Source organism: Electrophorus electricus, chromosome 8 (assembly GCF_041902795.1).
Source record: "Electrophorus electricus isolate QZ-2024a chromosome 8, ASM4190279v1, whole genome shotgun sequence".
NCBI lineage: Eukaryota > Metazoa > Chordata > Actinopteri > Gymnotiformes > Gymnotidae > Electrophorus > Electrophorus electricus.
Window position 1 is genome coordinate 5560001 of NC_137504.1, and position 15000 is coordinate 5575000.

Consider the following 15000-nt stretch of genomic DNA (forward strand, 5'->3'; position numbering starts at 1 on the left):
CTCCACCTCCATTAGCATTTGCAGAGCGCAGGGCGAAGAGTTTCAACCGCTCCTGGAGCGACCCAACCCCGGTCCAGCAAGACTCGCTCCACGACTCCAAAGAGAGTGAGTCAACCCACCTGCCCCCACCCCCCCACCCCAACCCCCTGCCCAGCACACACACACGCACGCACATACCCAGCACACACACACACACACACCCACACACATGCCCAGCACACACACACACACACACACGCCCAGCACACACACACACACACCCACACACATGCCCAGCACAAACACACACATACACGCCCAGCACACACACACACACACACACCCACACACATGCCCAGAACACACACACACACACACACGCCCAGCACACACACACACACCCACACACATGCCCAGCACACACACACACACACCCACACACATGCCCAGCACACACACACACACACCCACACACATGCCCAGCACACACACACACCCACACACATGCCCAGCACACACACACACATACACGCCCAGCACACACACACACACACACCCACACACATGCCCAGAACACACCCACACACATGCCCAGCACACACACACACACACATGCCCAGCACACACACACACACACACACGCCCAACACACACACAAAAAACACACCCATGCTCTTTTGTCACATTCCTTTGGTACACGTGTGCTTACACATCCTTGTGTGTTTATCTGAATGCACAACCACCTGCCATAGAAGTCAATATATAGATTCAGGTACAGACAGCATATTGGCCTGCATACAACATAAGGCACACTGATCATAGCTATAACAACACATAACTTATACATGCACACACACACACACACACACTTTTACTAATGCGTGTCTTCTGCCGTTGTCTGTCCTCCTCTGAGTGAGGGATTGTCTCAAAATGTGTGTTCTTCACTCTCTCTCACTGTACTCTCTCTCTGTGAGTATCTGTCACAAATAAAATGTCTGGAGTTTGGTGTGTGTGATTGTGTGTGTTTGTGCGTGCACACATTGTAAATTGTGTCAGCATGTGATGTTCTACTTGTGGTTTATCTTTGTTTTTCACATTGTCTGTGTCTGTGTGTTATATGGGGTAACTGTGGCTGTGTGTTATATGGGGTAACTGTGGCTGTGTGTTGTGGGTTGCTTAAGTATGCCAGTTGTGATATTGCTCTCATTATTTGACTCCCCTGTCCAACATGTATTTTGTGCTTTTAAAGTTTTCATTTTAAGGGAATGTGTCTGGACTCTTTTCACATAAATATCTTTGTGTTCTTTAATTCACCTGCCATTATTAATCTGCCTTATCTCCTACTGCTATTGAAGTTGTCTTTTCCACTCTTCTAACTGTGTGTCTCTCTCTCTCTCTCTCTGTCTCTCTCTCTCTCTCTCTCTCTCTCCCACACACACACACACACACACACACGCACGCACACACGCACACCCGCACTCTCTTTCTCACACACTATCTTTCTCTCCCTCTCCGTGATTGGCCTGGCTGGGCTACAGGTGGGGAGCTGCAGGCCCCTTGTGCTGCTCTGGAGGAGGGCAGCTGTGCTGAGGTGGGTTGGGAGGAGGAGAGAGAGGTGGAGAGGCAGGCATGTGAAGGAGATGACTTCATCCCTCCTAAAGTCATGGCGAGTTCTATCCCCTCCCCTTCCCAGCTGATCTACCCTATGTTGAAGTCATTCAAACTAATTCGCATGTTTTATTACACCGGGGATATCGTTGCCTTAGTATCGTTGACTTTCACAATTATTAAAGTTATTGTTATAATTTGCTTTTATTTGCAGTTGATATCATCCAAAGTCCCCAAGGCAGAGTACGTGCCAAACATCATTCGCAGGGATGACCCTTCCATTATCCCCATACTATACGTGAGTTCACGCAGCAGAATGTACAGAATGCCATCACAACTGCACAACAGGTGCCTTCATCTCCCCTGTATCATCTGGTCATCTCTGCCACTGCATTTTCAACCTCACAAGTTATTAGGCCACAATTCCTAGACACATACTCAACCACTCCACCCCCCCCCCACCATTACACAAACAGCACAGCAACAGAAGCCATTCTTCCTACTCTCTGTTCAGTGTTTCTACTGATGTCACAACGCTGTTGTCTCTGTCTCTAGGATCATGAGCATGCTACGTTTGATGATATTTTGGGTAGGTAGCTGTGTGCACTGTGTTTGTGCATGTGAACCAAATTCTTGTTTTTTATTGTCACGTCTGTTGCAGTTTTTGGCTATTTTGCATGGAATGGCACTGTGTTAATCTTGGCACCGGCTTGCATGATGCTCAGAACTGAAGCTCGGACTGCAGAAATAATCATTCTAACTCTGAGTTGAACTCTAGCTTTTGTTATGTTTGAGAATGCCTAAGGGTCTACTGTGGTTTCAGAAAGTTTGCTGGAAAATTGTATAATGAGGATCCAAAAGTTATTTTTGGTAAAGGCCCTTGAACGAGTGTTAGAATGGGCCTGTCACTCAAGCTGATGCCACTCCCCTTGCCTCTGTGCTGTAGAGGAGATTGAGAAGAGACTGACTTCCTACAGGAGAGGCAGTAAGATCTGGCGCATGCTCATCTTCTGCCAGGTGAGTTTACATCGCAGAGGAAAAGCTCTCGATGCCCCTCACACTCACACACACACACACACACACACACACACACACACACACACACACACACACACACACACACACACACACAGACAAGCAAAGCCACACCCACAGCCAAGAAATGCATGCAGAGTGACTCTGCAATACCTGCCATTTAGAGGCTTCCTGCACCCGAGCTTGTGTGTGCAAGGCATCACCGTCTGTGTTTTGTGTAAATATGTGTATGACATGTTTGTGCGTGTGTCTGGGAGATCTAGTCTCTCTCCTGCTCTGTTAGGGTGGGCCGGGGCATCTGTACCTGCTGAAGAACAAAGTGGCCACTTTTGCCAAAGTGGAGAAGGAGGAGGGCATGAGCCAGTGAGTAAAACAAACGCCTGGGCTCTCCTCTAGTATGAACAGCCAACTGAACTACACAGGCAGTAACGGGAGGAACTGTATTCCGTGTGCGTGCGTGTGCGTGCGTGTGCGCGTGGATGTGTGGGTGCGTGGGTGTGTGCGGGTGGGGGCGTGTGTATATTTGTGGGTGTGTGTGTGAGAAGGTTCTGGAAAAAGCTAAGCCGGTTTATGAGTAAGGTGAACCCGGAGCCCAACGTGATCCACATCATGGGATGTTACGTGCTGGGGAATCCCAATGGAGAGAAGGTAGGTCCTGTGTCCAGCCTGCCCTGTGCCCTGCGTCTGTCCAACACCTGCAGCTGTGAGCCTGGCCTTTGGAATCTTTGCTTTAGCAGCCTGTTTCCTAGATAAAGCTGCGTGCCTCTGACGGGCCGGTAGTCATCCATTAGAATGCAGGACCCCTGGGGTCTGGTGCAGCACTGAGTGGCCACGTTCCATCTTTCATCCTTCTTTATCTCTCCATTTCTCACTCTTTCTATCACTCTGTTTCCCTCTCCCCTCTCTGTCCATGCCTGCCGCGTTTGACAGACCGTGTATTGTTGGTCACGTAAAATCCACAATCCAAAGCGCTGCTTTCCCCTTCACCCCTCAGACCTGCAGAGTGAACACACCTGAATGCTGAACACTGTAGACAGACAGGAGCTTTCCACTCTAATTACAGAGAGCTTTAAAGAAGGTATAGCAGGAAGCACTCCGAGGCTTCCTCTGCCTCCACTATGTACAAATAGCTGGCTGGTCTTTTGTAGCTGGTGACTTCTGCAGCATTGCCCCAAGGACATTTTAGCACTGGTCTGGTATCTGATGGGTGCACCAAGGCAAAGATGAACTTTTCTGTGCGTCAGTACCCATGAGGCATGGCTGTTCCTGGGAACTGAGTGGGTGAGTGTGATTGACATGTGTTTGATGGACTAGTGAGAGATTGTGAATCTGGGCTGTTAAGGATGGGAAATTTTTACCTTCACAGTTGGAACAGCAACATGGGAAGCAGAATGGCACTTCTTACATTATGGCGATTCTACCAACCCTTCCCATCCCAAACTCTTCTTTAAGGCCTTTTTCAAAAAGTCACATGTGTTTAAGTCCCATTATAAACCAGGCTAGAACTGAACAACTCCTTTAAAGGCTCAGAATGGAACCCATGCCACCAAGAGCCTCTTGGTGCTGAGACTTACAGGATACCAGCGCCTAAACTGGAGAATCATTCTCAGACTTGGCCTGCCGTGGTAATCGGTGCTTTTGAAGGTTTTTCCAGTTTGCATGGGGCCCTAAGGAAGACGTATGTTGTTTATGTGGCAGAGGTATCCCTGGTTATACATAGAGCTCGTCTGCAGAGAGAAGGGGAGCAGCAATAGAAGCTGAGAGGTGCGGGATGGATCAGAGAGAGAGGATTAATTGGTGTCTGCGCTTATCGTGTGCCAACAGCTGTTCCAGAAGCTGAAGAACTTGATGAGGCCTTACTCCATCACCTTTGAGTCCCCGCTAGAGCTGTCCGCACAGGGTGAGGGTGATGGCCCCGTTACGCTGCAGCTTACAGTACACACACACACACACTCACGCGCACACACACACACACACACATACACACACACACACACACACACACACACGTGCGCATGCACACTGGCACTGGCAAATATGTGTGCACACACACACACACACACACATACACACACACACACACACACACACACACGTGCGCATGCACACTGGCACTGGCAAATATGTGTGCACACACACACACACACACACACCCATATTTCCTTCTTTCCCCCTATTGCTATCTGTCTCCTGCGTTTTAAAATGTATGAATTCCAAATGGTGAATAATATATGAATTTATTCAGTTCAGTTTCAATGTTAAGATGTACGTTTATTCACTTCAGTTCAGTGTTTATAAAGAGCCCTGAACAAAAGACATTGTCTCAAAGCCGCTTTCCAGAAGCCAGGTCTAGTCACGTATTGAACAAGCCAAGGGTACAGTGGCAAGGAAATATACCCTAGGAGGCAAAAGGAAGAAACCTCAGCAGGAGTCAGACAGCACAGGGAAGCAGGTCTAGGAGGAACAATGGCTGTCAGGCAGGCCCAGAGTGCAGGAAGAAGGCTGCAGCACAGGTTATGCATCTGCAAGCTCTTTAGGTGAAGCGTGGGACATGTCCCTATTCATACATGTCAACAGCATGCACTTTGTTTAAGCTACATTTACAATAAGATATGTAAGGAAACTGAAATGCTGGATTCTGCGCTTGGGTTGGGTATATATGTGTATTTCTTGTTTTCTCTCTGGCTGTCTTTGCATGCTAACGTTTCATTCACCTTAGACTAGTGCGTGAATGGCACACCATCTGTGCCTGACCCAAGTGCTGTGTGAAAATGTGCAGTCCCGTTGCAGCTAAGCGTTGCAGCACGTGACTGCTCCTTCTACCGTTTCTCTGTGTTAGGGAAGGAAATGATAGAGACGTACTTCGATTTCCGCCTCTACCGCCTGTGGAAAACGCGGCAGCACTCAAAGCTCTTGGACTACGAGGATCTGTTGTGACCCGGCTCGGCCCGTGGCTTCAACAGGACCGTGCCATCCCACCCGCTCACGTGAAGGAGGACGGAAGAGAGGAGGAGGAGGGTCCAGTGGCCACTTCGTGGTCCAGCCCTTCGCTCTAGGTGAGCGCAGACAGCAGAAGACACGTCCCAAGGACAGCACTCCTTGTCAGAGTGAGTGAACAGTAACGACAAGGATGAGCAGGACTTCGCGCTGGTGGTGACATCAACAAATTAAGTCAGACTGTTGAGTTTTCTATGTAACATATCTACTTCACTAATGCCCTAAGAGACAACCGTACTTACAAAAACGTCTTATGTCAAATATCAGGCTTTTTTCAGACCTTTTTTGAAAAAAACAAACAAACAAACAAAACTATGTAGACATAAAAATAACTAATACCAGTGATATATAGATGATATATAGTTATATAAATCTCATTAATATATCGTGTAGCTTTAGTCATGCAAATAATTCAAATGTCAGTGAAACACAATTTATTTTTTGATGTATATTTGTGTGGTCTTTTTAATGAACTACTTTGAATAACTCAGGTTTTAGTCATGAATGAATATGTTCATTATTGCTCTGTCCAGAAGTATTTGGGAGTTTCTTGTTAGGTATTTTGTGTAAAGAATGTCTCTCCTGACGTCTGCTCTATCTGTAATTGTTACACAAGATGCCAGAGCATCCTTCTAGTCAGTGATGATATGATGTGTATTGTGGCCTGATAATTTGATTTGAAAATCTTCCCCCTTGCACACACATGCACACACATACACACACACACGCACACACATACGTACACACATACATAGACACACACACACACACACACACAGACACACACTTCCTTCAGTAAATAAACACTAAGCTTGATTCATTTATAAGATGTAGTCTCAAAATTCCAGTTAAGTACACAGGACATTTCAGACAGAGGTCTTTCATCAGGTGTGTACTTCGTTTACACAGCTGATGAAGGACCTCTGTCCAAAATGTCCTGTTTCTCATTTAAGCTTAGTGTTTATGTTCTGAAACAGAACCAACAAAAAGTGATACTAGGCCCATGCTACAGTATGTACCTGTGGAGGCCAGCCTCAACCTTCACTGCCGGCCTCCACTGGAATCTGACAGCAGCAAATCTGATGTTTAGGCCAGTTCATCCAGAGAAAGCTCAGCCTCATCAATTCTGTGGCATTTATGCAGTGCTTCAGAGGAATGCGTGCACAATGCCATAGCACATATATTAGTGGAAAATGCTCAGACCTTTCGAATCATATACATTCTTGTACTTCAGCCAATGGATCATAAACTCATGAAATGTTCACAAGCCTTGCTGCTGGTGAGAAAGGGAGGTGAATATTGACGAGCGTTGTGGACTAGAGTCCAAATGTTGGTTTGGGTGCAAAAGAAATGTTTTTTTACCAAAAAAAAAAAAATGTCAGCAACTTTAAGATGGACAAGGTCACGAGCCCGAATAGACAGATCATGTGAGTTGCTGACAAAACGAACTGTAAGTGAAATATGATGTAACATATAAGGTGATGGCAGCTGAGAATTCTGTATGGTAGTTACAGACAAGCAGAGCCCTGCATAGTGTCTACTGGCACTGGGCTGTGGGAAGCTTGCTGTGGATTCTGTGGCACTGTAAATGTAAGAGACCGAATGAGATAAACATGTAGCAGAATGAAGCGAAGCCACTTCAGTGACCATTCATTAGCCAGTGAAGTGGAGGGATGTTATTTAGAGGGTTTTCTGGGAAGAGCTAAAATGCACATACCCTGGCTATTTGCAGTTGACATGAAGTGTGTCATGGGGAAGAATGTGCTGAATGTAATTGTTGTTGGTAGCTCTGTCTGTCCTGGCTGGCTGGGGAAGCTTCAGAACCGGGAGCCAAACGCGAGCATGGAACCCTCCACCTACAACCCAGGCCATGCACAGGCCACCTGGGGAGTAGACGTGTAATGAATTGGTCTGATCCTCCAAAAATTTGCACCGCTTTGGAGCCATCTGTGACTTGCAGTCAGACTGAGTGAAACTGTGTGTGTGCGCATGTGTGCCCGTGTGCATGTGTGACACACAGAGGGTGGTGGGAGGGTAAGTGTGTGTGTGCGATCACAATCATAGTATCAGGAACATCGGGGTGTGGGAACACTCGCATGTAAATCTGGGGACTAGGGAAATGGAAAGATGCCCAAAATGAGGTCCAGTCTGATTCTACCCTCTCTCTAGCCATCAGTCCTGCCTGGACACACACAGCCATGCACACTGTGGAGGAATTCCTGCACAGGGCAGTCACTTCTTTCCAGCGAATGAAGTGAGTGCAGAACTGTGATAGGATGGGGGCTTGCTGTCTTCTTCGTTTGCATCACAAGCAGATGATCGCACTCGTTGGCTGCATGCTGAACTCTGTCACAGGCGGACGGCTGGGTTTGTCCCTCAAACCATGAGCCCATCCCTTGAGTGGCTTGATAGAAAGTATGACTGCATAGAGGAAATACTGTTATTTTTAACGCACATCAATTTTGTGTTAATGTAGGAATTTCCATATAAAAAGATGTCAAGTGGGGTAATGTATATTATTTGAATCCTCACCACTGATGTAGCAATATGTGGGTGTGGTGTGTCGGTGTGTGTGGCATTTGATTACACCCATATTGAATACTAATATAAATTATGTGTTATTCACTCTTTCCCTTCTTATGTTTGTTGGTTGCTTGTCTAAATATTTTTCTTTTCTGACCATTGGGGGCGAAGGCAGAGGCTGTAATGTGTGCATAGAAGTTATGGCAGTAATCTTCAAATTCTCTCACTCCAGAGACTATTAAAGTAGACTTAAAGTGTAGATGCCACCGTAAAAGCATCCTGGTGATTGCGTTACTGCTTCAGTACTGTAGCTCTGATAACATCTTGTCCGATTTATGTTTTATTTGATCAATTCGGTTTGATGCGGATCTGTTTTCTTATTACTCTCACGCTTTCACTGCAACCATACTAATAATTTGACGTATTTACTATTTAAACTGTTCTTTTTTGTGCAATGAATTAATTAAAAGTATTATGAGATGTTTTATATTGACCTTTATGGAATATTGCCCTTTTTAACCGATTTCCATCCGTGTATGTCTACGGGAATTAGAAAGTGACCGAAGTGGGAAAAAAAAGGGAATCAAAGGCCATGTAGTACCATACTAACATATTAGCATGACATGCTGGATTACTGGCCCACTGCAAGCCTGGCTTTTATACTCCACTCATTAATTGTTCTCAGCCCTTCTTTAATGGCCAAGCACTGATTTGCACTGTGTAAGGCAGTTTTCTCCCAGGATCCCTGTCCGGATGGCCTCGTGGACCGCCGCCCCGGTGCAGTGCCGACCTCTCCCCCAGCTCCAGCTCTCCAGCCTTGGTGCTTCTCTTCCTGGGCCTCTGTGCCAGCGGTCTGGCTGCATGGGTAGGGAGATTAGGGAAGAGCAACTGGGCCACTGCTGGTTGGGTTTATTAGGGGGTGGCTGATGGTTCACTGTGGTTCTCTACCAGGTCTCTTCATCTTGCCTGAGATCAGTTTTTAGGAGCTCTGATTGGAGGGCAGGCTCAGGATGAATATTTGATGCCTTTATGTTCTCTTGTTTTCCAGTCACTAATCAGAATATAATTCTCTGCACCTCTTAATTGGGGGAAAGATGACCATTGAGGACAACTGATTAACTGATCTTTTTTTTTTTCTTATTTTAAATGTGGTAGATGTTGTAGATATCAGCGACATTAACAGATATATCCAGTGGTATGATCTAATTTGAAATACCTCACAGCAGCATATTTGTGCCATGTTCACTGCGTTGTATTACTGTATCATTGTCTTGGGGATTAAACTCGAGTGTAAAGATTGCAGTTTCAGTACTATTATCATTCTGAATGTGAGACATTCTACCATGCTGGCACTGGACAGGTGCATAATGTTTCTAACACTTTTTTTCAAGTAAAATGTTCTGTTTCAATCTAAATTGAATTCATTGTTGTTTCTGTCTCTGTATCCAGGATGTCCTTTAAGACACTCTGTACCCCCCCACCCCACCCCCCAGTTGTCTCGGTGTCTCTCTCTCTCTCTCTCTCTCTCTCTCTCTCTCTCTCTCTCTCTCTCTCTCTCTCTCATTTAAGATCTCCTCAGGATGGGCACAGCCTCAGCAAACAGCTGAATATGAATTAGAGAATTAAATGCTGTGGGGAGCAGACAACATGCCTTTTCGTAAACAAGTCTCAGCAATTTACCAAGCCAGCCATAATAAGCAGGGCAAGTGCATTGGGAACGAACATCAATCAGCGCTCCAGTGAGGGTCCTTCCAAAATAAGCTCATCTCATGCTGGGGATGTGCTATGCCAACAGCTCTTATTTACAAAATTAAATTATAAAATGAACTCCTTAAATACAAGATAGATATCTTCTGTCCTTACCGCAGCACCTATGCGCAAGCACTTGCAAGACTAACTGAAACTGCTACTTATTTTTAGGGCTAAATTAAAAAGCCTCTGAACCGGCGCTCATTAACGATAATGAAAGCTCAATAACTTGATTGGCGTTCGAAATATCTTAAGTGCATTATAGAATAAAGCTGCACCCACCATATTATGTCAGTTTTGATGTACACTGTGGAGAAATGACTGCTGGTGTGCACCGAGTCCTAGCGCTGAAGAATGGAAGAGCCGACCGGCTGAAGGACAGTGACGCTTGCGCCGCCTGAGCAATCTGCAGTGTGCATCTCGGCAGTTCGGCACGGCCAGAAGACAAACGGCGAGCTCCACCAGGTCGTGGACGGCCAAGCTGCAGCCACAAGCCTGTGAAGGTCACCTGCTCTCTGCAGCACTCCCGATCAACCAGTGGTATCCTTGCTGCCCAGCTTGACCTCTAGCTAAAGGGGAGCTGAGCAGGGACCGGGAACACTCAGCTTGAACTAGGTTTGAATGAAAGCTGTAAGGCAAGGTTTGTGTTTATCCCTTTTAAACCTCTCTCTCTCTCTCTCTCTCTCTCTCTCTCTCTCTCTCTCTCTCTCTCTCTCTCTCTCTCTCTCTCTCTCATCCCTCACTCTTGCAGCTATGCAATTGCTAACATTTGTGTTGTGTGTAAATTCTTGCATTGCTCCATTTTAGCAGCATATACATTTGTTATTTGAATGGACAGGAGTTGACTAGTTTGACTGATGCAAGACGTTACACTGCCACCTAGGGGACCTAATAAGTAAACGCCACCTGTAGGCATTTCCTATGTTGTGCAAATATGACAGAAACAAGTGATTTCATTCTAATTACATCATCCTGATCAAAATTAGCTATAAACAAGAAAAACTGAGGCCTGAGACACACTGGCTGTCTGTACCTTTAAAAATCCTTTTATCATTTCTACGAATTCCCAAGTGTTCCTGAGATGGTAAAGTTCCTCTGTGGGAACTGTGATTACAAAGCTTTTCCCAGTGTTCCCCTGGGCACTTTTCACCTGTTTCTGACTTCCTCTCCTTCCCTCTGCCATCTCAGCTCATTTGGTCTCTTTAGAGGCCAACGCTCTTCTCATTTTAAATGAACACATCAGGTAAGGTCAATGGGGAAAAAATACTGAAAGAATCTCAGAAAATAAAGCGGACAAAAGACTCTTTACACCTGCAGACGTCTGCGCGTTTTATAGTGATGAGTTGGTATTTACACACCTTTTATTTCACCAATTAAATATGGCACCTGGGTGCATGTTCCCCTTAAGCTCCACACAGCTGGCCTACTAATGCAGGAAGCTGAGCCCTCACATGCCACCAGATGCAGCGCTTTAGAGCTTTTGTGCTTAGCATGAGTTTCTATAATTTTTTCCTTATATTGTAGGAAATGCAAAAAATAAATAAATTGTGTAACTATGACCTTCCTTTGCCAGAGTAATTATAATATGCAGTAATAAAACCATTCTGTGAATGGTTCAAATAAAATATATAGGCTTGACTTAACAGAAAGCACCACCATGACCTTCAACTGTTTGTTATAAACAAACATACAATTGTATATACAAAGCAGCAGTTGGTGACCTAAGACAGAATACACTGAGGTACAACTCCTCACCCTCTCATTTGCCTGTGACAGGGTTCTGCTCTGGCCCACTGCAGAAAAATTTCCCGAACTGTGGCATGAACTGGAAACCTTTTGATTATGAGTCAAGTACCTTAACCTCTGAGCTACCATAGTGATCTTGGCATACCAGTCCAATGCAAAAGCACTTCAAACTAGTTCAAGACTGATATGCACATAGTGGCCAAAGAAGAAAATCTGCTATAAAATATTCACCATGTATGCATGCAGGCAGTTTGCAAGACTCTTAAAGATGAACCTAATTAGTGTCTTTCAGCTCTGCTCCTGTGTCAACTTCCTGTATAGTATAGCATTCAATGTAAGCATTTAATTCTAGCAGCATTTACATTATATTGTAATCATTTACATTTTTGCTTAGTCATTTTTATGGTTGACTTTTGCATGCTTACGGACACAGCCAGTGCATGTCCAAAAGTTTGACTAGAGATTTTAGCAATAGTGCTTTTTAATGGAGGTCTGCCTTGTATTCTCCCCTTGTTAAAGTCCTTTCATCATAACTCATGCTTGTTTTAGATCCATCTTTTCACTGTGGGTTTCCTAATGCTGGCGGCCATTAAATTGATTTTTTTTCTGGTCCACAGTCATCGATTTACTGACCAGCATGTTACCCAGACCGTGACTCTCATCCTATGGGGTTTGGTAGCCTTAATTTGTCTTTGGATGTGTGCGATTGACAGAACAGTAAATCTGTGGCCTCTGTGCCCCCGCAAATGCAGGCTGAAACACAGCCTGTAGCACAGCAGACGCACGCCCATACCACATACTACTGTGAACTAAGCCTCCACTCCCACGCAGTCATATCGGCCTCAGAAACACTTGCACTTCAGCTCACTTGCCTTTCTTTGGATTAGTGAGGTTCAGAATTCTGACAGCAAATTTTAGATGCAAGATGTGAGCAGTTATTTAATGTCTCAACAATGTAATTATGGTCAAACACCAAAATATTGGAGAACAGACGTGTATTCTGTTTGAAAATACTTAAAGATGCTGTTATTTCACAATTTATGAAATTATATGAATCAAGATATTTTACCACCACTTACACAATCAAGAATATAAACAATTTGATTTGATATAGTAAACAAAATATAATCTAGTGTAGAAATGCTAGAGTAAACAAAGACATTCCAGGACTGGCTAATACAAACCTATTTACAAGTTCTAAAAATGTACATAAATATTCACATATTTGAGAAGCCTATGAAACCTGAGAGAACATTCATCCCAATGACAGGCTTAAGAGTGTACAGGTGTTCACTGGGCTGCTCAGTTCTCTGCATCATCTCTTTGAAGGAACATACTGAACATAGTAAAAGCATTTAAATGTTTAGCTCTCCATGTGTGCATAAACTCCCATCACATATAGCCCAGCCATCCTCATGGCAAATAAAACAGTTTTATGTGCATCACAGTAAGACCTAAGAGTGCAGATTATTTGGAAAAAACAAGCTTAAAGGGAAGGAGAGCAGCGGTCATTGAATCTAATATGCTATATAAAAGTAGAAAAATAACTAATTCCCATGCACATTTCTCAAGCACGGGTCATTTCTTCTGTGTTTAACTTTAAACTCACACACTGAGGGTGCATTTTACATGTAAAAGCATGTAACATGGTGATTTGCTCTAAGTTTTAATTCTAGTCATATTTAAATCACACTGGAATAAACCTTGCTTAGCCTGAGGTCCACAGGCAATCAGGGGTTGGTCCTGTCTTACTTTGGTCTCAAAATTCCACTATTACTAAACGAAGGCGGTCCCAGTAAAAATGGCTGCACAATGGTAAATAGAGAGTAAAAAAAAGAAAGAGCCCAGGGCCAGAGCTGCTCGCTCACTGCAGGTGTGATGATCAGAGCACTTATAGCTTCTCCGCTGTTTATGTCCTCAATCATAAGGACAAGGACATGAGGTGCCCATTCTGGTTCAGTCAAACACACACACACACACACACACACACACACACACACACACACACACACACAGGCATGCTGGTCCACAATGCCCTCTAGGCCAAGGGGCTCTGCTGCCCAACGCTCAGCCCGTGGCCAGGGAGGATTGCGGGAGTTCCAGGTTCTCTAATATGTCCTCCAGGTCATCAAGCAGCTCGTGGAAGGACGGCCGGCAATAGGGCTCCATCTGGGAGTGGAATGACAGTACATGGAATATTTTACCACTCCTAGGTGCCAAAAAAAGCAGTTAAAAATAGTCCATCCCAAGAGGAACTTAGATTATGTGTTCTGAAGCCTTGTTTTCACACATGGGGCAGATTTTTAGTATAAAAGTGCCACCATCCTCTTTCTCATACTTACTAAGCAGCAGCTGGCAGACAGCTGGAGCACCCGCTGTGGACAGCCCTGCACCAGTTCACTGAATGCCTGCACGTCCAGGCCATAGTCCTGCAGGGGCAGCAGTGGGACCCCCACATTACTCTTCCCTAAAGTATGACCCAAACCTTTGAAAGTCTACCATATATTGTTCAAAGAAGTTGATCCATAGGTGAAAGCAGATCATTAATACCATCTTCATATGTATGCTAATATGTAGTTCTAGCTTCACTGACCAAGCAGGCCAAATTGTCTTCTCGATGCTCTCATCAGCCAGTTCAAGAATTCTTGAACACTTACAACTGAACTGTGTGATGGCAAAAAAAAGGCCATCTATTCATATGATGATGAATCCAATTATTGAAAGCTGGGAACATATCCCTGCTGGTTAGTGGAAAGAGCCATATAATGCCTCTCTTAATCTAGCTATGGTCCGTCTCTTCTCCCTGTCCCACCTAGTACATGCTGTCCTTCAGTCCTAATGATGCATAAAGGACCACATAATTGCACATCATGGCCCAGTTGCCCTCGCTGACATTCCTTTCATCTGCACTGGCTTTCATGAATCTGATACATTAAGAAATGGATATTAATAGAGAAAAATATACTTTATGCACAAAAATTATACACATTTTTCTGTATATAACCATGACTGGGTTTACTTAAAAAATGTTTTCTGGCTCATCTGTGTACAAAAAAAGGTAATATACAAAGTTCCTGATGTGAGCAGTGAACATGCTACTAGCAAGCTCTTCACAGTATGCAAGCATGTGTCTATGTGCGCCTGTGTGAGCTTCACAGTGGTTTTACCTGTGTCCTGGGCAGCACCTCTGGGTCTGCAGGGATTCTTGCCAGAATCTCACACAGCATGATTCCAAAAGAGAACACATCCACCTGGGGTTGCAGAGACATGCAGCCACAGTCAAGATCAGACCTGCCACCAAACTACACTAGTGCAAACATTAAAGTCTCTAGTGCAAACATTAAAGTTCCCATCCCTGCTCAG

At 44.8% G+C, this 15000-nt stretch overlaps 2 protein-coding genes across 10 annotated transcripts in view; one reads left to right on the top strand and one right to left on the bottom strand.

Moving 5' to 3' along the window:
- The window catches only part of nsmfa (NMDA receptor synaptonuclear signaling and neuronal migration factor a), a 27035-nt gene extending 17678 nt beyond the window's left edge, over positions 1 to 9357 (top strand). For 2 of the 7 annotated variants that reach the window (XM_081720031.1, XM_081720032.1), the window contains exons 6-12: positions 16 to 105; positions 1518 to 1645; positions 1802 to 1885; positions 2143 to 2176; positions 2534 to 2985; positions 4447 to 4522; positions 5462 to 9357. In XM_081720031.1, the coding sequence (XP_081576157.1) occupies positions 16 to 105; positions 1518 to 1645; positions 1802 to 1885; positions 2143 to 2176; positions 2534 to 2985; positions 4447 to 4522; positions 5462 to 5559 (962 nt within the window). In that variant the 3' untranslated portion in view covers positions 5560 to 9357. Of the gene's footprint in view, positions 1 to 15; positions 106 to 1517; positions 1646 to 1801; positions 1886 to 2142; positions 2177 to 2533; positions 2986 to 3167; positions 3271 to 4446; positions 4523 to 5461 lie in introns of those variants that run through there. The other 5 variants (XM_081720034.1, XR_014125089.1, XM_081720035.1 and 2 more) reach the window with 5 other exon arrangements.
- Positions 9358 to 12617: 3260 nt separating this feature from the next.
- zgc:113162 (dual specificity testis-specific protein kinase 2) overlaps positions 12618 to 15000 on the bottom strand; it is a 22423-nt gene continuing 20040 nt past the window's right edge. For all 3 annotated transcript variants that reach the window (XM_081720245.1, XM_027003758.3, XM_081720246.1), the window contains 3 exons: positions 14805 to 14888; positions 13980 to 14066; positions 12618 to 13806 (listed from right to left, as the gene is read on the bottom strand). In XM_081720245.1, the coding sequence (XP_081576371.1) occupies positions 13705 to 13806; positions 13980 to 14066; positions 14805 to 14888 (273 nt within the window). In that variant the 3' untranslated portion in view covers positions 12618 to 13704. The remainder of the gene's footprint in view (positions 13807 to 13979; positions 14067 to 14804; positions 14889 to 15000) is intronic.